The 22,197-nt window shown below is 54.8% G+C and overlaps 1 protein-coding gene and 1 long non-coding RNA gene across 3 annotated transcripts in view; one reads left to right on the forward strand and one right to left on the reverse strand.

The window, feature by feature from the left end:
* Positions 1-9,199, forward strand: LOC142930189 (uncharacterized). Of its 2 annotated transcripts, XR_012946250.1 has the most exons (6): positions 1-728; positions 1,705-1,826; positions 2,304-2,447; positions 2,820-2,971; positions 8,528-8,671; positions 8,849-9,199. It is a non-coding gene; the product is annotated as an uncharacterized LOC142930189 (long non-coding RNA). The 2 variants fall into 2 exon arrangements; XR_012946251.1 differs by lacking the exon at positions 1,705-1,826.
* Positions 9,200-15,038: 5,839 nt separating this feature from the next.
* The window catches only part of LOC116949545 (cAMP-dependent protein kinase type I-alpha regulatory subunit), a 107,609-nt gene continuing 100,450 nt past the window's right edge, over positions 15,039-22,197 (reverse strand). Inside the window, exon 11 of the mRNA XM_032966964.2 lies at positions 15,039-22,137. Within this exon, the coding sequence (XP_032822855.1) occupies positions 21,965-22,137 (173 nt within the window). The 3' untranslated portion in view covers positions 15,039-21,964. The remainder of the gene's footprint in view (positions 22,138-22,197) is intronic.

Genomic DNA, 22,197 nt, shown 5'->3' on the forward strand with positions numbered 1-22,197 from the left:
ATGCGCCTGTTATAACGTAGAACGCGCCTGTTATAAAGTAGAACGCGCCTGTTATAACGTAGCACGCGCCTGTTATAACGTAGCATGCGCCTGTTATAACGTAGAACGCGCCTGTTATAACGTAGAACGCGCCTGTTATAACGTAGCATGCGCCTGTTATAACGTAGCATGCGCCTGTTATAACGTAGAACGCGCCTGTTGTAACGTAGAACGCGCCTGTTATAACGTAGCATGCGCCTGTTATAACGCGGAACACGGCCGTTACAGCACAGTTTCTGAGCCGTGCGGCTGAGCGCTATGATACAGTCCGCGGAATGATACGGCACGCGGCGGCGTCGTACCCTCATCTCGGGTCTTTGTCCCAGCCGTGCGGTGACTGCAGGGTGATGATTATTATTATCACGATTATTTTACCGTGCAAATGCGATTCAGTGGCGGGACTTTGTGTTCGTGGACCACCGCGCCTCGGGGCTGTGCAAAACCGAGGCGACGAGCAACCTCCTGGGATTCTCATTGCGAGCAAGAAATCAGATTTGAATCGCCCACCTCCCCTCTCCCCCGGCCTTCCCCCCCACCCACCCCCTCCACCCACCCACCCCCTCCACCGAGACTTGACATTTAAAACGCCGAAGGATCACTTTGTAGTTTGCGGCCCGACCTGTGGCTGAAATCAGCGCCTGGATAATTTCCTTATCTCTCGGGGCACTCGCCCTTCGCCGACACAGCCGGTGAGTGCACCCAAGCGTTCATCCTTCACGCGATAACCGCTCGCTAGCTCTCTCTGTGTGTGTGTGTGCGCGCGCGTCACCGTTGTTACGAATGTCCTTATTATGATTTGACACAAAATACGAAGCGACCATTGTTGAGGGTTTTTCACCATGGCACCCCTATACACAGTTTGGCAAAAAAAAACCCGGCTCCTGCTCGCCCACACTCCACCAACACCACCGCCACCACCGCCACTCGGCCAGAAACGAAGTCACGTGGCGCACCTAATGGCTGTGTTGCACAAGTGTGGGAATTCAATCTGCCTTGTAGTGATATTCTCAGGGCGCAGTGTCGCTGCGATTTGCGGAGCTGTACGGCAGAACGTCAACGGAGTCTTTTATGTCTTTTTTTTATTTTCCTGCGCGATCGCGACCGCCGTGCAAACAAAAAAAATTAAAGAAGGGGCGACTCGAACCGGGGGCTGAGCACGCACACGGCCACAATCTCCGGTTATGGATCTGGGGCTATCGACACGCCCATTGTTTGTCCTCGGTATGTATTTGTTAGAAGACTCCAACGCGGTAATAGTTTATCGCGGGAGCTTTTTTAGAGGTTTTTTTTTTTGCCAGTATCAAAGTACGAAAAGTAAGAATAGGTTTTACTCTTTCTGCCAACAAACACAGGAATGTGTTCAGATGTTCAAACACCAAATAGAAACCTTCTGCAAGGAATTAAATTACTGCATTAATCACACGCGCTTGTCGTGAAATATGCCAACAAACAAGCTCTGATTATAATAAATGATGCATTGTCTTTGAAACTGATTTGGCCTGCACCAGATACAGCAGCTTTCTTTATGGCCAAGTGTCACCAGCGTCACAGCAGAGAACCTGTTTTATTGCCAGAAAGGGTAAAACCTATTCTTATTTTTCATGAAGTCATCGGTTTTTTTTTTAAACATTATCTTCTTCTGCATACCGCTGATGCTGACTGCAGACTCTAAGAGCAAAAAGCTGCGATTCTACACAGAGTTGGTTGATGAGCCCAGATGATTCCGTGTGGAGTAGAGGAATGGTGAATCGTCGCTGCTGTGACGATGCCTCCTTCAATGGATCCCTGTGAGTCTATGGTTCTCTATGGGAGTCTGTGGGTCTGTATCTGAATATATACTGTATCTCTAAGTGAGTCGATCGGTCTCAGTGATAATCTAAAGATCTCTGTGTAAATATATGGGTCTCTATGCGAGTCTCTGGGTATGTATCTGAATCGATAGATCTCTGTGTGATTCTATGGCTCCCTATGCGAGCCAAGAGGTCTGTATTTAAATCTATAGATCTCTGAGTCTATGGGTCTCAGTGATAATCTAAAGATCTCTGTGTGAGTCTTTGGGCCTCTATGCGAGTGTATGGGTCTGTATTCGAATCTATTAAATAGCAACTATTTTTATTTTACCAGGTCAGGCTCACTGAGCTATGTAGCTCTTTTTCAGAAGCGACCTGGCCACAAATGATAGCTCAACGAAGTGGCTTATCGTCGTGTGGAAATTTATAGCAGCCAAATACTCTAAACGCGTGGCGTTGATTCTAAATGTGCAGGGGAAAACCGGAGGACACCGGAGAAAAATCCACGCGACCACGAGGAGAGAGAAACTACAAATCTACAGCAGCAGGCGTCAGGGTCGGGATCGTATCCACTAACCTCCTGCATACCAGGCGAGATAGTTGACATCTCGCCACCGTGTAAGTCTATGGGTCTCGGTCCGAATCTCTTGAATCTGCCGCCTGATTCTTCGCGTGGCTGGTGTCACCGTGCCGCAACAGCTGTAGCTTGACACGGAGGTGGTTGATGAGCCACGTGAATTCCGTCAGGAGTAGCGGAGTGGTGACGCGCTGCTGTGACGATGATGATGATGATAATGATGATGATGACGATAATGATAATGATGATGACGATGATGACTACGACGATGCCTCCTCCATCCTATTTTGTTGAATGGACTGGACGGTTCGCAACAGGACGCGGGCGAGACTGCGCACGAAGCGACGAACACGTGATCATTGAAGACGAAGGGATGAGCTGGTCGTGACGGATGGAACACGCGTGGTGTGCAGGGAGGACGAGGATCAGGAGGAGGTCGTGACGGGTGGGACGTGCGTGGTGTGCAGGGAGGAGGAGGGCGAGTGAGCGACAGAGGCATTGAGGTGGCGCCCAGAGATGTGCGATCGCAGGGAGGACCCTGAAGCCGGACGGCGCTGAGGATGTTGTACGTAGCGATGTCTATTGCTGTGCGCACCGCATGTATGTTGAACTTCTTTCGCGACGTACGAAGCCAACCGTTGCTGATCGGGGGTGCGGGGGTGAGGGCAACAAGCTAAACACAAGAAGCAGTTCGGAAAAAAAATTGAGTGTTCGATCGAGATGATTTAAAAGTGCACAGCTCCAGTGGGCGTCCTAACCTCGGAAGGAAAGAACGTTCCAGACGGCCGCACAAGCGCATCTGAAAGCGCCGCGCGATGCGGTGACCCACCGTCTCTGTTCGATGGTCAGCCTAAAAGTCGCTGCTGCTGCTGCTGCGAGGATGATGAGCGGAGTTCGCGCGACGATGGTTTATGCCCCTTCACGAGATCAGCAAAGGGATATTGTGGTTCGTGTGTGGAGAGCGCTTTGTGTGTGCGCAATGAGTCCTGTGGACGTCGTCCCTGAAGGACGTGCTGATTGTGTGCGGTACAACTGAAGCGGGATGGTAAGAGGGAGAGGCCTTCTGAAGCAGCTCGAGATATGGCTGCAAGGGGTGGCCTTCGAAGGATGTCTCCGCTTCGTATTTCGGGGAAGGCTCGCCGAGTCTCGTGGCTCTCTGCCAAGAGGGTTCTGCCCGGTTGCCTTTTTTAGCCTCCGATGGCCGTACCGGAAAAATATCCACCAAACGCCGTTGTATCCGCCTGCTCCAGCAGAGGTGTAGGGAATCTCAACGGGACCTACATCTCTGCTTTGTTCATCTTGCTCAGGGCCCACAACAACACGAATAGGCCAGGGGCTCTGGGTTATCCTTCCTGGCTTTCGGAGTCCCAGGCCCTCTGCTCACAATCATTCAGGACGGTCGTCGCGGTGGTGGCCAGGAGTCGGAGCTGCTCACTGTTTACCTTGGGCAGCAAGAGGGACGTCCTCTGGCGGCCCCCTACAGCACGCAGCATCTTCCATCAGCACGGAGCCCGAGAAGCTGTCCACGGCTGCACCGGAGGAATTTCCATCTTGCACGGATATACAATGGGGAGGCTGATCGATGCGTGGATGTGGTCAAGGGATGACTCTCTCCTGGTCAACTGTGTCAAGGCGCATGCTTATGACCTGTTAAGTGTTACTAACTCTGGGAGGGAGTTGGAGACCCTGCTGCGAAACGTGGAGCTAGTTACCACCACCAACGCCGCCACCCACTAAGACAAAGCACATGCCTGCCTACCACGCGTCAATTGAGCACTCCACTGCCTCGACTTCCATGGGTCATGGGGTGCTGGTGCAGAGGCTGGAGGAGTTGTTGCATCTGGACCCCGCGTCCAGTTCCAGTTCGGCAGCGGCGGTCTCACTCTGCAATCCCCCGGGTGGCATTGCCTTGCCATCGGCTGTTGCGCTGCATTTGCGTCCTGAAGCCGTTTTGGCCTGTCGCTCCCGACGAATCTCCTGCCAGGTTCTTCTCGCCAGCAGTCATTGGCCTCCCTTTTCGCGTGCTCGCAACACCTGGGGCCTCCTTTTTTTGCAGGAGCAGCTGCACGACACATGGGACAACATCCATCCTGGGTTTAACGAGGCTGGATCACACGGCGCGGAGCTCACAGATCCTTGAAATATCCTGACACGGTGCCATAAGTGAGCTCTTCCCGCAGACGAGGATACGTTGGATGGGTCACGTCGCTGGTTAGAGGGGGCTAAACGGACGCGGCACCGGCTGGAGAAGAGATGGAGCTGATGCAGTACAGGAGGATGTGGACTAGTAACTGGTACCAGCGGTGTCAAGATCGACCTCTGTGGAGGAGGAGGAGGAGGAGGCTCAGGAAGGACGCTACTAGGCAGGTGGAGGCAATGATCCTATCACAAGTGGTACAGGCCGGAGCATAGGTGGTGTATCTGCCAGTCATCTCAGTCAGTCAACCCATAACATCTGGGTCTGTCCCGTGACCTCCTGCCATCTACATCATGGGACCTCCTTTGTCAGTACCAAAATATGATAATAGGTGTTTCCCCTTGTATCTGGCAACAAAACAGGTGTTAAGTTGTTAAAACACCAAACTGAAACCTTTTACAAGGAATCATGTCTGCATAAAAAAAACACTGATAATATATGCATTGTCTTGCGTATATTATCAGTGTGTTTTATTAGTTGCATTTTGACCACAAGTATTGTGGTTAATGCAGACATAATTCCTTGTAAAAGGTTTCAGTATGGCGTTTTATCTACTTAACACCTATATTCTTGGTTCTTTCGGTAAAGTCACGTAGAAGGGAAACAATAAAATAATACAAATATAAAACAATACAAATGTTTATTATTTTATTGTTTCCCTTCTACGTGACAATACCGAAAGAACCAAGAATATGAATCCCTGCAGTCACGAAAGCTTTAAATCAAAATACTTAACACCTGTTTTGTTGCCAGAAAAAAGGGGAAAACCCTATTCCCACTTAATGTGGCCTCAAGGTGCACCTAGCCTGGCACAGAGCACCGTGGTGACGTCACCACCCTATTAGTGGCGAATGGCGGGTGTTGTTGTTGTGCAATTGTGAAAGTGTGTATGTAAGTGTGTGTGTGTGCTCGCTAACAGCACTTGCCCCAACAGTATGTTAATATTTATACGGGGAATCTTAGTCTTTGTGTGTGGGGAGTGGTAGTGGAGCGGTTCGCGCACTGTGCAATGAACCCGGCGTCCCGAGTTCGACTCCTGCTCGCGATCAATAACAGTGGCAAAGATTGCCTCCTCCCCTAGGTCGACTCAACCTCAAATAAGTACTCGGTGCGGCGTGTCGTAAACATCGCCACTTGGGGAGACAAAGGCGGTCGGGCGTGGCGCTGGCCACCCACCCCCTCGTGTGCCGTGCCGGCCTTCACGGGTGCCGCTCGCGAACAGCACTTGCCCCAACAGTCTGTTCAGGCTATATAGGGGGGGATCTTTGTCTATATCTGTGGGTATGCGTGCGTCTGTTTATGTTCGCGTGCGAGCGCGCGCGCGCGTGTGTCTCTGCTGTATACGGTTCAGAAACAATAGACATATTGTGAGTGAATGCGTCGTTGATGTTGTGCATGCTGAATTGCTTAGTCTGGGTGTGGCGCGCGTTCACACTCGAAGCGAATGACAATTGGGGCGACTCATATCAGGGGGAGTCCCAACTAAACCACCCCCCCCCCCCCCCCGTAATCCAGACAAGACGCGCCGAATTCCAGCACCCGCCAGAAACAAACCCCGAGTCTGACTCTGCTGATGAGATGACGAATGTTGAAACCGGGCCAGAGTTCTGCTTTGCGTAGAAAGCCACGTAAGTGAGCCCGACTCTGCTGATGAGACACTGAATGTTGAAACCGGGCCAGAGTTCTGCTTTGCGTAGAAACCAACGCAAGTGAGCCCGACTCTGCTGATGAGACACTGAATGTTGAAACCGGGCCAAAGTTCTGCTTGGGCAGAAAGCAACGCAAGTGAGCCCGACTCTGCTGATGAGACACTGAATGTTGAAACCGGGCCAGAGTTCTGCTTGTGTAGAAAGCCACGCAAGTGAGCCCTTCTCTGCCGATGAGACGCTGAATGGCCAAACCGGTGTGGAGTTTTGCTTTTGTCGAATTGATACTGCTGGATAATGCTGGTCTGGAATAGCCACGAGATGATTGCACTCAAACACGTGGCACGCACGCGGAGTGTTCGATTTCGCGGCCGGGTGGATCGACCGGGTGGATCGACCGGGTGACCGAACGTCGCAGCATCGTGCAAACGGTGCGACTCGCATCGCGACGGAGAAAATAAAAGGGGGGGGGGGGGAGGACCCTGGAAGGAGGATGTCACAGAAATAAGTCCGACGTTACGGCAGTGGCTACGTACGGTGCGAAGGAAGTGCAACATTGCTACAAAAGTTCGTTGTTGACCGCACGTTGTATATCATAATGTTGCGCGTTCTCATCCAGCAGTGGATTGACAGGAGGCCTATATATATATTTGATTGACGACGCGGCCAGGTAGCTTCGCGGCAGAGGGCAGCGGCTCACAATCATAAAGGTTGCGAGTTCAACTCCTGGTCGGGGCGGTTTGACTCCGGCAAGGATCCATCTCCCGGGGGGGGGGAGGGGTCGATATAAATGAGTACCACTCTGTGGGCGGAAGTCAACAGCGGATGTTGTCCTTGTTATTCTCTAGGTATACTCGCGCCCGCCATAGTAATGTGGAATTTCCAGCGCCGGTATCTGAACAGGAGATGAGCGCCAATGTCTCACGCAGCAGCAGCAGCAGCAGCACGTCGCTTCGCGTCCGATGGAAGTCGTCGCTGAACGTCAAGCACGTGACAGTGGCTCACCGTGTTCACGGGGTGCTCTCCCCGGGTTAAAGGTCACCGGCGTGGTTCGTCCATCTGACGAGCGGCGTATACGGGGGCACCGCAATCCCGAAGCGGATTCATCTACAGAGTAACCGCTCGACTCTGTAGGCCGGCGACAATAACCATAAACTTGGTTTTCGTTTTTTTACATAACCCTACAGCCATAACCCTATAACCATTCAAGCACAACGCACGTGACCCGCGCACCCTAAAACAATAACCGTTTACAAATAGCCCCCCTAAGAAAACGTAACCCCTCCCGCCTCCCCCCCCCCCCCCCACCACGATGAATCTTCAACCCACCCAACATGGAACTGAATTAACCCGGCCTCTGTGGCCACATCACATCCCAGCCACAAACAGCCCTCTGGCCATGCCACGCCGACTCTCCAACGATCCCACGGCAAGGTCGTGGAGCCATGTTCACCCCACTGCTGAAGGCTCAACCCCCAACTCCCCCCTAGCCGATCCCACGTGCGTTCAGATGCGCTGCTTCTGCGGCTTCGCACTTTTAAATCATCATCGTCTAGATTGACAAACTCATTTTTATTTAGAACTGCTTTTTGTGTGTGTGTGTGTAGCTTGTTGACCTTCCCCCGCACCTCCGATAAGCGCGGTTGACCACGTACGGTGCGGAAGAAGTTCACCGTGCAGTACGCACGTAAACCCTTTCAGTCAAGTTTAACAGCAATGTTGGTGCAACATTTCACATCGAGTGGCAAACAAAGCGATGATGAACATCGCAGCCTTGAACGGAACACGCAAGGAAGGATGGGGAGGGGGGGGTGAGAGGCAGAGCAGGATTTTTAGCATTTGTTTCAAATTCAACACGGACCGTGTCGTACCCACCATCCCCCAAGTATTAATATGCCCCCCACACCACGCCGCGGCCCCACCTCCCGAACACAACGGGGGGAGGGGGTCACGGCTGCAGGGCTGCGCGTACCGTTGCTCTCCGAATCGGTGCCTCGAGATGAGCGGTGGTGCAGCGGTCAGCACGAGTGCGCTAACGACCCCGGCGCCCCGAGTTCGATTTCCCGCTCAGGGCCACCAACACCGGTGACGATTTTACGAACCGGTCCCAGGGCCTCCCCGAGGTCGACTCCGCCTTAAATGAGTCCCCGGTGCGATCTACATCGCCACTGGGTAGGGGAAGGCGGCCTGGCGTGGTGCTGACCCCCCACCCCCCCCCCCCCCATGCCATGCCGGCCTTCGTAGACGCGGCTCGCCTAATCAGTACTTGCCCCAACAGTATCGAGGCCGTGTCGGGGGGGATCTTTGTCTTTGGTGGCGATGTCGGCGGGTGGCGGTGTCGCTGCAGGCGAGACCCGAGCCGCCGCCGCTTCATTCTGGCGCCGCGTCTTCGCTCCACTTGGAGACTCCGCGCCACGTCGAGGTTCGTGATGCAACAGCGGCGAGGCACGGGTGCACGCGAGCGAGCGTCTTTTTTTTCTCTCCGTTGTTGCCCTGCGCTAGATCGGCGTCACCGAGACTAACGCTCGACGCCCATCTCACCACCACCACCACCCCCTCCCCTCGCCTCTCTTCAAGACATTGGCGATTGTCTTTGCAGGTGTCCCTACTGATCTGCCGCGTGGCTTCATCTCAATGCCGCTCGCCTTCAGCAGCCGCCGCCCGTAATTCAACTCGTGGCCTGATCAAAGGGGCAAGAGAGAACCCCCCCTCGCCCGCCCGGCCGCCCGCCCGCGTGTTTCTCCATCTTTATTAAAACCTTCTTGGCAAAAAAGGAGACTTCAAAAGCACGACGCCACTGCTTGGCCAAACATCACTTGGAGCCAGCGTAGGGGAGAGAATTACTCAAAGCATGGACTGCGTGAGTTGCGTGCGGACGGGCAGGGTGGGTGAGCAGGGCGGGTGAGCGGCGCGGGTGAGCGGGGCGAGTGAGCGGGGCGGGTGAGCGGCGTGGGTGAGCAGGGCGGGTGAGCGGCGTGGGTGAGCGGCGTGGGTGAGCGGGGCGGGTGAGCGGCGCGGGGGTGAGCGGGGTGGGTGAGCGGGGCGTGGGTGAGCGGGGCGGGTGAGCGGGGCAGGTGAGCGGGGCGGGTGAGCGGCGTGGGTGAGCGGCGCGGGTGAGTCAGCGAGCGAGCAAGGAACCTCGGAGGGCGAGTAACGAAGTAACAGTCGTGTCGGAGACTCTGACGCGGCACCGTCGAGATCCGCCTCGTATACATCGAAGGACTTCAGGCAATGTCTGTGCCCCCATCCGCTCCCCTCGCCCCCCCCCCCCCCCCCTCAAGGTGTGAAATTTGCATTTTCCAATTCATTTCATGCCAAAAATCCCAACCCCCCCCCCCAATTCTCCTGCATGAATTGTTGGGTGACGCACGATCACCAAATATCTTCAACGCTACGTAGGCACGACGCGCGCGGTGGTCGCTGCGACAATTCACAGCCCGTTGTGATCAATCGGGCGCTGGCCGGCTGGCCTGGACGCTCCTTAACTGCGCCGCGACCATTCACCACGTGCCGCGATCCGCACCGGCGATCCGCACCGGGCCTCACGCCGGCGATCCGCACCGGGCCTCACGCCGGCGATCCGCACCGGGCCTCACGCCGTGTTGTGGTGGTGGTGACCTCCAAAAGCACGAGGTTCATCATTTTTCCGCGTCCTCCGAGAGCGATCCGCGTAGGACAAGGCAGGGTTGTCACCTGTGAGCGACATGAAAGGTGTAGCGAGGGGGGGGGGGTGAAGAGGCTGGGAATGGGCGATGAAGAAGAGGCGAGGCTTTAAGAGAGGGACGGAAGGAGGTTAAAGAGAGGGACTGCCTTAATGGACGGGCAGTGCTGAGTCTATGGGCAGTGTTGAGTCTATGGCAGTGGTGAGTCTAATGGCAGTGTTGAGTCAATGGCAGTGTTGAGTCTATGGCAGGGTTGAGTCTATGGCAGTGTTGCGTCTATGGCAGTGTTGAGACTATGGTGCAAGTGCTGCTCGATGTATAGGGCAAGTTGATTCCAGTGGAGGGGGTGCTAGAAGGGAGAAGGACCGACACAACGGGGACTGGGCACAGAGAAGAGGAACAGAGAGAGAGAGAGGCAGAGAGGAGATATTGGGACACGAAGAGGACGAGAGGTGGGGACATGGAAGGAGATGAGAGAGGCGAGATGGGGTGGCGTCAGGCCCACGGAGAGTTTCAAAGACTCGAGTCAGGTATTTGAAATGACAGCAGGGAGGCAGAAGCAGCAGCAGCCTGCAGTTGCGACCCCATCTTGCTTCATTAAAGTTGCCTTTTTTCTGCGCCTGATGTCTCTTCGCTTCATCGCTTCCGTCGCCGTATTTGCATTCGTCACATCGATGAATCCCACCGCAGCTTCGTTTCTCGCTAAACGAGACTCACTCCGCTCGCTTGAGTCCTCCCAAACGACAAATAAACTTGGGACTCTTCTCTCAGCGAGCTACTCGATCGAGTCTCAGCACTGTGCATCAGTCTCATTTTTTCAGCGAGCACGACATTTAGTGTCAACACCTGCGGAGCAGTCTCCCGCAATACATTTCAACACAGCGATACACCGGCACCAGATCTCGATAACCAAATTAAATCCCTGCCGCCTGATCGCAGATGACGCCGATTCCCAAAGACTTGTCCGGGTCAAATTCCGGACAGGTGGCAACTCTAAAACCCCGGCACGTGGAGCGAAGACGTCCGGACATCACGCCCCAACACTCGCACAACGATCGGTGTTGCGTTCCTAAACAGTGCCACGGATAAACATGGGACGATCTACCAAGGGCAAAGACCACCAACCCCCCGCCCCCCCGCCCCCCCCCCCCCCCCCCCGTATGGCCTTCGCGTACTTTTTCGTGGCAAGGGCACTTGGGCGACGCGAACTTCTGCGCCCCCCACCCACCCGGCGTGGTGGGTGAAGCGAGTCAGCGGCAGTCATTTTAGGGCCCATTGCGCGCTCCGTTTTCTGCGCGAAGACATCAAAGTGAAGCTTTCCGCGAGCTCCAGAGCATCCCTCTCTCTCTCTCCCTTGCGGTGAATTTGGGTGTTCAGTATCTACCGATGGGTGGGGGAGAGGCTGAATATTGCTGTGGCCCCGAGTCACGTAATAGTTCAGGCATGCTGCAGGCAAATCAGCAGCGAAAGGGATAGCGATATGGGGGGGGGGGGGGGAGGACAGCGTATCGATTGGTTTAAGATTAAATGTAACATCAAATTGGTTTACATTTGGTGCACATACACAACCCCTGCGTGTCAATCCACTGCCGGACGGTGGACGTTGACCTCCGCAAGCTGTGCGGGTGGTGGGTTGTTTGACCATACTTCACCGCGCTGGTCAGTGCCAGGTTAGGCGAAGGCGAGAGACGCACGGACACTGGAGCAGAGCTCCGAGGCGTCAATGCATTGTTGCCGTGACTGCCCTCTGCATCAGCATAACAACAGCAGTAGTAGTGCACAGCGGCCCGTGTCACGCGCGGCGTGCGGCCAATCAAAAGACGCCCATGTCCAGGCCATCGAGAGACCCCGCTGAGCTTCCGATGCGCGGCGAGTGACATTCATCACGCGCGCGTGTCCTGTGGCCACACGAAACAAGTTGGGGGGGGAGTGGGCGGAATCAATCGCGGAAACGGCGAGAAGACGTGATCGACGATGACCACGCAGAGTTGTATGCGGGCGGCTTGCAGAGCTGCGGTCACGCCAATGGACTGCAGTGATCACAAGGTTTACTAAGTTACTGGCCGTGCTACTGCTAAGCGGTTTGTGGCTGCGCTGTACAGCTCCCCCCACCCCCCCCCCCCCCCCCGCTGTGTCTTCGGGTTTGATTCTGGTATTCCACTTGTTTCGAGTTGGTGGGGCGGGGGAGGATGGGGGGTGGGGGTGGGGGGCACAGGCTGCAGCATGGATACCGTGCGGGAGAATATGTGGAATGCGCGACAAAACAATGGCAAAACATACACAGCACGAAGCAAGTGCCGCGCTAAGACCGCACTGACTTGGCGAGGCGCGGATTGCGACGTTAGTCGCGTGGGGGGCTAGGGGTGGTTGGGGTGGTGGGGGGCTAGGGGTGATACGGGTGGTTGGGGTGGTGGGACCATACCAAAAACGAGAGGTTTTTTGAGTTCAATTCCTGGTTAGGGGGGGGGGGGAGTGATCCGTCCTGTGTGCTCCCGCTGGGGTCAATAAGATGACTATCACCGTGTGTGTGTGCGTGCGTGGGGAAGCTGTTGTTGTCGTGAGACAATGGCACCGGCCACTGGAATGTGGGATGTTTGCTGCAAATGGCACCACCGCTGGATAAGAGCGCGGGTTCCGTGGACCAATTAAGCATTGACAATGCCCCCAAGGCGTGATGAGTGAGCAGGGGGTGGGGGGGCCGACCCTGCAGGGAGCGATCAACGGCGAGTGGCTCAGGGATTACATCCAGAATTGTCACTGGAGTTGAAACCTAAAAAAAATACCGTATGAAACTAAACTATTTGTAGATTGTTACCTTGGTAAGGCCCCTACTGAGCAATGCAGCTCTTTTTCAAAAGCGGCTATTACAAATGATGATAGCTCAACAACAAAGCGGCTCATCGTGTGGACATTTATAGCAGCCAAATACAACTCTGAGCTCACGTTGATTCTAAACGTGGAGGGGGAAAAACCGGAGGACCCGGAGAAAAAATCCACGCGACCACGGGTAGAGAGACAGAGAGACACTGCAAACTCCAAACATACAGCAGCAGGCGTCAGGGTCAAATTGGATCCACGACCTCCTGCATACCAGGCGAGGTCGTGAATATCTCGCGACCCGTGACAGCCTTCGAGTTCCCCACGAAGGGAAACGTGACCAAGGCGCAGCCCTGGAAGTGCTCGCTCACGCCACTTCTGGCAGTAAGAAGGGAGAGAGAGGGTGCTTTGTCTACTCTTCCACGCTGCACGAAAGTGTTTGTTGCAACAGGTGGCGAGGACCCACACCCCACCGCACGCGAGCTGCCGTTCGACTGTGCTGAAGCCATTCGTGCTGTTGGGTGGACAGAGGCGGTGTGAAAGGGAGTGGGGGGGGGGGGAGGTGTGATGGCACGGTGGTGGTGCAGTGGTAACACGTGCGCCTCGCAGGAAGAAGGTAGCTGGGTTCGATTCCAGACTCGGGTGCCTTTGAGTTTGTCTCTCCCCCTGTTCTGAGTGGGGAGTTTCCTTCCGGGGTCTCAGGTTCTCGGATTTGCTCCGATAGCAAAAAAAAACTTCACACATTCTAACCAGAGGGCAAAAATATCCCAATGTAAAAAATATACCCGAAAATTTACTCAATTGGGATCACCGCAGCAGCAGCAGTAACATCATCCTCGATTGCGAAAACTTTTCAGGACCCTCCTGAAAAAAAAGTCTTGAGGTAAACAAAGCGAAAACACGATCACCCACCCGCCCGCTCACCCACTCGCCCACTCATCCGCACACTCACCCACCCGCCCGCTCACCCACTCGCCCACTCATCCGCACACTCACCCACCCGCCCGCTCACCCACTCGCCCACTCATCCGCACACTCACCCACCCACCCGCTCACCCACCCGCCCGCTCGCCCACCCGCCCGCTCACCCACCCGCCCGCACCGTTGTTTTAACTGCCGCGCCGGGAATTAGGAATCGAGTCGGCGCGTTCTGGAATTGCGAGTGCAGTGCGAGGCTGTTCAACCGATCGCACGCTGGAGCTGCTGCTGCTGCTGGCGGTGGTGGTGGTGGTGACGGTGGTGGTGGCGGTGGTGGTGGCGGCGGTGGTGGTGGTGGCGGCGGTGGCGGTGGTGGTGGTGACGGTGGTGGCGGTGGTGGTGGCGGTGGTGGTGGCGGCGGTGGCGGCGGTGGCGGCACATGGCGCGGGCCGTTGGTGCAAGCGAGGGGTGACTTCATTAAGCCGCGTAAACCGAACCGCGGAAAAAAAAAAACCGCGTGTCCGGCTCTTTATGGGAGGCATACTTGGCAGTTCATTTCTTTAACAAAAAAAAACATAGCGTATGTATATTAAAAAAATAATTAAATGTACCCACGCTAAGAAACATTTCCCAGACAATCACATCTGCTGTTTAGGCTGCCACACAGGGCTCTGGGGTCCAAATGCTCACCCGGTTACTAAGACGACCATATGTTAGAATAACGTCGGGCGAAGGGCGGAGGGGGGGGGTTGCTTGTTTCATGTCTCGGTTCGATGAACCAGGATTTAGGAGCGGTTTTTTTGGGGGGGGGGGGCGGGGGGAGGGGGAATCGGGGGGGAGGAACACAAAAAAATCTCGCATTCCGGGAACGGGCGGAATGTGATCCGAAGGGGACAGCTGGAGCGCGTTCACACAGCGAGGGTCGAGTGAGCGAGTCGAGTTGAGAGTGAGTCGAGTGAGGGTCCAGTGAGTCGAGTTGAGAGTGAGTCGAGTGAGGGTCCAGTGAGTCGAGTTGAGAGTGAGTCGAGTGAGGGTCCAGTGAGTCGAGTTGAGAGTGAGTCGAGTGAGGGTCCAGTGAGTCGAGTTGAGAGTGAGTCGAGTGAGTGACAGTCGAGTAAAAGTCGAGTGAGCGAGTGAGAGTCGCGTGAGCGAGTGACAGTCGGGTGAGTGAGGGTCGAGTGAGTGAGTCGATCCCATCTCATTCGGGAATAAACTAAGCGATCACCGACGTTCCTCTCCCGAGCCTGATTCATGAATACCCGAGGCGCTGATGTCGTGCCTGCGCTCCGTATGGTTTTGTCTGTAGGTCGAACGTCTTTCGCACCGTGCGCAGCCAACCACGCTAACACGTCAGCGAGTGAATGCGTTGGTGTTATCAAGTTAACGCTCACATCTTTTGTAACCCTTTTATTTTGCATCGCGGTACCGGTTTATATTTGTTTATATATACAGCGTACACACACACACACTCGCGCACGGCGAGCAAGCAAACTCAACCAAGCGCGTGAGACTTTGCGACGCCATCCGAGTTTCAAAACAGAGGTCCCAATCATTAACGAACGGGCAAGGAGGAGCAGGACAATAAGAAAAGCAACGGAGCGCCCCACGACAATACTTAGTTCTGCGCGGGTAGCTCTGGATGCGCGCGAAAACCGCACAATTAAAAAAAAACATCGCCTGGTCCCTGCGTGTCCTCATGTTTCACCCGAAACCCCCTCTACCCTCTTCTTGTCATTATATATCGGGTTTTTTTTTTAAATCATCATTAACCACTTACACCGCTCCATTCCACTTACTAGCGCACGCTTACTAGCATTCTGCCCCACCCCCACCCACCGCACACACCCGCCAGTAAGCACGATGCACACGCGATGCACACGTGATGCACACACGATGCACACGCGATGAACACGCGATTCACACGCGATGCACACGCGATGAACACGCGATGAACACGCGATGAACACGCGATGCACACGCGCGATTCTAAGAGGACGTCTCGCGAAAAGGGGACGAAGGTTCCACCGCCCCCCCCCCCACCCCCACACTTTTACGCCGGATAAACTATCGGGAAGGCATTGGGGGGGGGGGGGGGGGGCGGTTAACGAGCAGATATCAATTAAAAAGCCAGGCACAGCACTAATAGGTGACACGGGTTGCATCGTTTATCACGTAGTCGGGCTGCCGCGACCAAGAGGTTTTTTTTTTAGGGAGGGGGGTTAGATCCCGTAAGTATAGATGCGTCACTAATATCAGCAAAGGTTCGTCACCGTAAGCAAAATGTGCAAATTCGTGACTGGTTCAGCACTCCGGTTGTGTGTGTGTTCGCTGTCACCTGATGATGCTGGTTGTTGTAATTACCGGCAAAACGTCACAGTACTCGGAACTGTAAATTCTGTAGTGGGTTAAACTCTCCAACACACCGGTGTGCCGAACTAGTAACCGATTGCCACGTTAAATTTTTACTTAAAGCTTTCGTCACTGCAGGGATTCATATTCTTGGTTCTTTTGGTAAAGTCACGTGGAAGGGAAACAATAAAATAATAAAAATATAAAACAATAAAATTTTAACGACGTTTCGACTGCAACACCACAGCAAGAAAATTTGAAAAAAAGTGGCGTTTTTTTTTAAACCGACACGTTTTTTCAAATTTTCTTGCTGTGGTTACCCACCTGATGACGATTGCTTGTGTTGCAGTCGAAACGTCGTGAGAATTTCATTGTTTTATATATTTTTTATTTTATTGTTTCCCTTCCACGTGGTGACTTTACCGAGAGAACCAATAACACGATTGCCACGTGTTGTTTACGTGACAAACCTTACCGGTCGGCTGTGTCGGGTGGTGGCGGCGGATTCAACGACACAACATTTATATTTACGCGTCCGTGCTCGCGCCGACTGCACCGGGTAGTCAACTCGTGTTTCAGGCCGAGTTGACCTCGACGAGAGCCAGGCCCAGGCCCAGGTCAGGTCAGGGCAGGTCAGGTTCCAACTCGTTGATCGCCGCTGTTTGTTGCGAGTGGCTGGGAATTAAGAGAACGCTGGACAGCGCCCGGTCTGCAGCGACACGTTGCACTCGACACCGCGCACCGTCGCTCGCCATAAAACCACGCACGCACGCACGTGCACACATTAACAAGGATTACGCGTCGATAAACAAGTCGTACAAACACAACGCATTCGTCAATTATAAAACACACTACCTCTCGTTCGTACAATAACCACTCACGCGCGCACCAGCTCATATGGTCGTACAGAGACAAAGATCCCCTGTGCATAGCCTTTAACGGACTTTGTGGGGACAACCCCCACGACCGGCCGCCTTTGTCTCCCCAGTGGCGATGTTTACACACTGCACCAGGTACTCATTTGAGGCCGAGTCGACCTAGGGGATGCCCATGTCCGGTTCAGATATTCGTCACTGGTGTTGACCGTGAGCCGGGAATCGAACTCGGGCAGCCGGGTCCGTAGCGCTAACCGCAAGACTACCGCTCACCACCGGCGCGCACGCATGCACACAACACACACACACAGGACACTGCATGCACACACACACAGGACACTACACACACACACAGGACACTACACACAGGACACCACACACACACAGGACACTACACACACAGGAAACCACACACACACAGGATACTGCATGCACACACACACACAGGACACTACACACACACAGGAAACCACACACACATACACAGGAAACCACACACACACACACAGGACACTACACACACACACAGGAAACCACACACACACACAGGAAACCACACACACACAGGAAACCACACACACACACAGGACACTACACACAGGAAACCACACACACACACACAGGAAACCACACACACACACACAGGAAACCACACACACACACAACACGACACACACACACAGGACACTACACACACACACAGGACATTACACACACACACAGGAAACCACACACACACACAGGACACTACACACACACAGGACACTACACACACACACAGGACACTACACACACAGGACACTACACACACACAGGACACTACACACACACACACAGGACACTGGATGCACAACCAAAAGCAGAGCGGCTCCAAAGGCGCACGGGATGAAGGGATTCGCTCCAAACGCGGCGAAATCTCCCGAGGGCTCCGGCCGCCGCGCTGCCTCCTTGCCGTGCAAGGGCCAAAAAAGGGGGAGCTCAAATCCTTCAGCGCCGGCTCACCTGTGAAACGTGCACGCGCCCCACCACGCGTAAACCCAGGTGGTGCACCCGGGGGGGGGGGGGGCCCATCAGTTGCGCAACAACGCATCGTCTCCGCGACCGGGTTGCGCGCGGCGAGGGAGGCGCACGCCCCGGGCACGCGGCGAGGTCCGCTCGGCCCGTCACGTGCCCTCCCTTGGTCGCATTCGGGCTGCCCCCGCCGCCGCCGCCTCGTTGCACAACTACTACGCGCGCTCACACGTGGACAAGGCAGTTGCAAGTGGGATTATGACGACGGCAAAGCGAAGCGATTCTGTTGCGCGCGCAATCGATCGGTTGCTCGGGTAACGGAGGCGATTTGCGTGACGCTACAAGCAGCGACACCGAATTATTATTATTATTATTATGTATTATCAATTACCATCATACTTCGCGTACGAACCCCGGACCTTATGGATTAATAGGAACGCAAATAAGTAGAATGCAAAAAAAAACTTAAAACGAGCGTAATAAAACCTACGCGCCGGAGTATGACGCTCCATGCAACGACGAGCAGAGGCGGGCGTCGGGATTCTTATTTTATATAAGCGGGGGCGGCGGGGAGGGGGGGGGCTTGGGGAGCGGGGGGTTGGGAAACCACCGCAAGACGCAGAGGGAAACAAAATAAACCGTAGGCTATGCACGTTCCCCGTGATCACGTGCGTCTCCAACGAAAGGCTGGAGGGGAAAAAAAATTATATAAACACAGACATAACTTCAACCGAGAAGATGGATACAAATTGAGCAATCACTGGAAGGATGTTATGAACCAGGTAAAACCTTAACTGCGTATGGTTGTTCCATCATATTTGCCGGGCACTAGTCTATTTTGCCGAGTTAATTTGCATCCCCAGCGTTTGGCATTGCTGCTCCATTGGCATTGTTGGCTTCATTGGCATTGTTGCTGCATTGTCATTGTTGGCTTCATTGGCATTGTTGCTGCAGTGACGTTGTTGTTGTTGTATCCCCCCCACTTCCCACTTCCAGCCCCGCCCACTTCCAGCCCCGCCCACTTCCCCTCCCCCACCCCCGTCCAGCCTCACGTATCCCTCTCCTAGCGTCCACGCAACGCTCCACCTACCCCCCTCCCTTGCCCCTCCCCCCTCTCTTACCTATATATAACTCTTACCACGGCATCTCTCTTCCACTTCAGCAAAACAAAAAAATTGCTGTGGTTTTCCCACCTGATGACGATTGCTTGTGTTGCAATCGAAAAGTCGTGATTTATTGTTATTTTATACCTACGTGACTTTACCGAAAGAACCAGAGAGTATGGGATAAAAAAAAATGAAGTGAGCCGCCAAGGAGGTGGGGAGGGGAATAACAGCGGCGTCACAATGGAACACGACACAAGAAAATAATCGATCGTGCTCGAGAAAGAGGCTTGCGCGCGTCATCGCTGATAAAACTAATTCTTAAATTACCAGGTAAGGCAATGTGGGTCTATTTTTTTTTTATTTAGAAGCGACCTGGCTATCACACATGACAGCTCAACGAAGTGGGTTTATCATCGTCGTGCAGACATTTTTAGCAGCAGCCAAATACTCTGAAGCGCGTGACGTCGATTATAAATGCGGAGGGAAAAACCGGAGGACTGGGGCGAAAGATCCACGCGACCACGGGGAGAACGTGCGAACTCCGAACACACAACAGGTGCCTGGGTCAGGAGCGAACCCACGACCTCGTGCGTCCCAGGCGAGGTGGTTAGCGCCTTGTCACCGTGGCGCCCAACCAGCGATGTTGACGGCTCTTACACCTCCTGCCTGGTGTGGGAGCAAAGACTCACGCGCGCCTGCTCATCAACGGCTCAGACCCGTCTTTTATGACTTTATGGGCGAACAACACGCTACACCCCCTCCCCCCCCACCCGCCGCCGAGAGGTGAGGGTGTTACAAAAATTTTGGGGTAAGAAAATGTCACGCGAGCAAGGTCAATGGGGGCTCGCGCACTCCAGCAGAAGCCGGAGAGTCCGAATAGTGAGCCCCGAGGGAGCTTCGGGGGTTCTGCGCGGAGGGCGTGCGTGAAGTACGGTATGACGGCGCGCGTGTAGAACGCCCATCGCCCCCCCCCCCCCCATCTCTCTCTCCACGCGAAGTGATGGGGGGGGGGGGGGGAGCGACACGCTAGCGTGCAAGCGGGGAAGCGCTAAACAACAACAACAAAAAACTACCCCGAGACCGGCGAATGGCAACAGACTGCCAAAGTCGGCTTCGCTATCGCGAAGAGTGGTTCAGATTGAGAACACGGATTATTGTGGTAAGGGTTAGCGACCTTAACCCCAGCTTTACCCTTCAGATTACGGCCCAATAACTGAGAAGACACGTTGTGTTCACTTTAAATGCAAGCACGCCCACGCACACCACCTCCCCCCCCGTTCCTCACCACCTCCACCCCCCCCAACCCCCTACCGCCCCCCCCCCCCCGGGTCACCTAAAAAAATATTCCTTTTCCTTCGCTCCGTGTCCTGCGCTCTGTGCTACTAATGGCTGGCACGCACGCACGCACGCATGCACGTAAAAAATTCTTGGGAACGCTGTCAAAACCCCTTTGCCTGTGAAGCCCGGCCAGCCAGAACTACGAGGAGCGGCAGAGGTGCGGATCGGATCACCGTCAGGTGCGCCCACACTTCACCTCGAGTGACACTTCGCCAGAGATGGGTTTTAACCCTGAAGCCATCGCCACCGCAGCTTGCATGCGAAGATGGTCAAGAGCGCAAAGTTGATTTGATAGCCGCAGCCCAATAAAGCCCTTTTATCGCCCGAGCAAGCACAATAGCCCACACGAGGCATGGCAGGCATGACGCTCCGTGTCAGTAAAAACCATTGTAAAACTGATTCAGATACCTTTGGTAATGTGCGCAATATCTCTGTGCAGGTGGTTCTGTTCCGTGAGATTAGATCTCCCAGTGTACCCGGAACTCCGCAGTTATCACGCCAACAGCTGGCATCTTTGCTTAGACAAAAAAAGAAATGCGAGAAACAAGTTCCTATTTTTTAAAGAATGTCAAAAAAATTAAGAGATAGATCATATTGGAGAGCGTCATAGGGCCTAGCCAGAGGGTGAATTTCCACAGTGTATGGGTAAAATTTCCAGGACGTGGGGAGTGAATTTCCAGAGCGTGGGGGGGGTTTGAAACGATGGAGCTGGGATGGTGTGGAGTTGAGCCGCGTATATCGGTGGAGAGTCATCATCCAGTTAACAATCGATTCTCACGCTCAAATTAAAACGCTTTGAACGGTGAGCGGGAGAATCAATTGTTTACCTGCGCAACGAAAACAACCGTCGCATTTTTGACCCTCAGGATAGGGGAACAAAATGTGAGCGCCAAAGGCGACAGTGCAAGACAGACAGCGCAGACGACACGAGAATGAGGCACAGACAGCAGCGGGGGAGACGAGACGAGACGTACGACAAGACGAGGCCAGCGGGCCAGAGACGCCGGCACCGCGGGGACACAGTTGCAAGCGCGGCAGAGATTACGGACAGCGCAACGTGTCAACCGGAGAAAGGACGCGGGAGAGAGGTACGACAAAACACAAACGATCGAACCCTTGTCGTTGTCGCCCAATTTACGGCAAAAAAATCATTCTGAGACGCCGAACAGAACCGAACACAAGACCAACGGAACAAACGAGGGAAAGGAATTAACGAGCCAAGCGGTACAGACGAGACGGATAACACAAACGAGTCACTGGGCGGCGATCGGCGGGGGTGAGGGGCGGGGAGGGGGTGGCGGTCAGCGGTTGACAAATCGCCACGACGCCTAGATCCCCCCGCGCCGCATGCGACTACCGGCACGCACCAACAGTCGGCGTCCACCCCCCCCCCCCCACCCCCCGTGCCGACAGCGCCCGTGTCAGCAACCCGCGGGCAAGCTTCGGCGTCGGACGGCTTCCGTGCGACCGCCCCGCCGTCGTCGGAGGTGGAGGAGCAGAAGATGACGGTGTGGGAGAAGTGGGGGGCCGAGGCGGGGGAGGCCAGGGGGGGCAGGGGCAGGAGGTGGTGGCGGGGGGGAGAAAGTAGCAACGGGGTCCACCACCAGCGGCGGCTGCGGCGGCGCCGGCGGCCGACGGTTCAGACGGAGAGCGACACGAAGCTGTTGTACTGCTGGATGTTGCGCTTGAGGATGTCCGAGCAGGGCCCCAGGACGCGCTCGAAGCGCGGCCGGTCCAGCTTGACGCACTTGAGCGGCCCCCGCGACACCACCGTGGCGGCGCGCGGCCGGTCGAGCAGCAGCGCGATCTCGCCTGCGTCCCCCACGGAGACAACGGCACACGGGACATGGAGACATCACCCTCCCACTCGCG

The sequence above is a fragment of the Petromyzon marinus genome, chromosome 37 (assembly GCF_048934315.1).
Source record: "Petromyzon marinus isolate PM22_M1 ecotype Great Lakes invasive population chromosome 37, UKy_Petmar_22M1.pri1.0, whole genome shotgun sequence".
Lineage (NCBI taxonomy): Eukaryota > Metazoa > Chordata > Hyperoartia > Petromyzontiformes > Petromyzontidae > Petromyzon > Petromyzon marinus.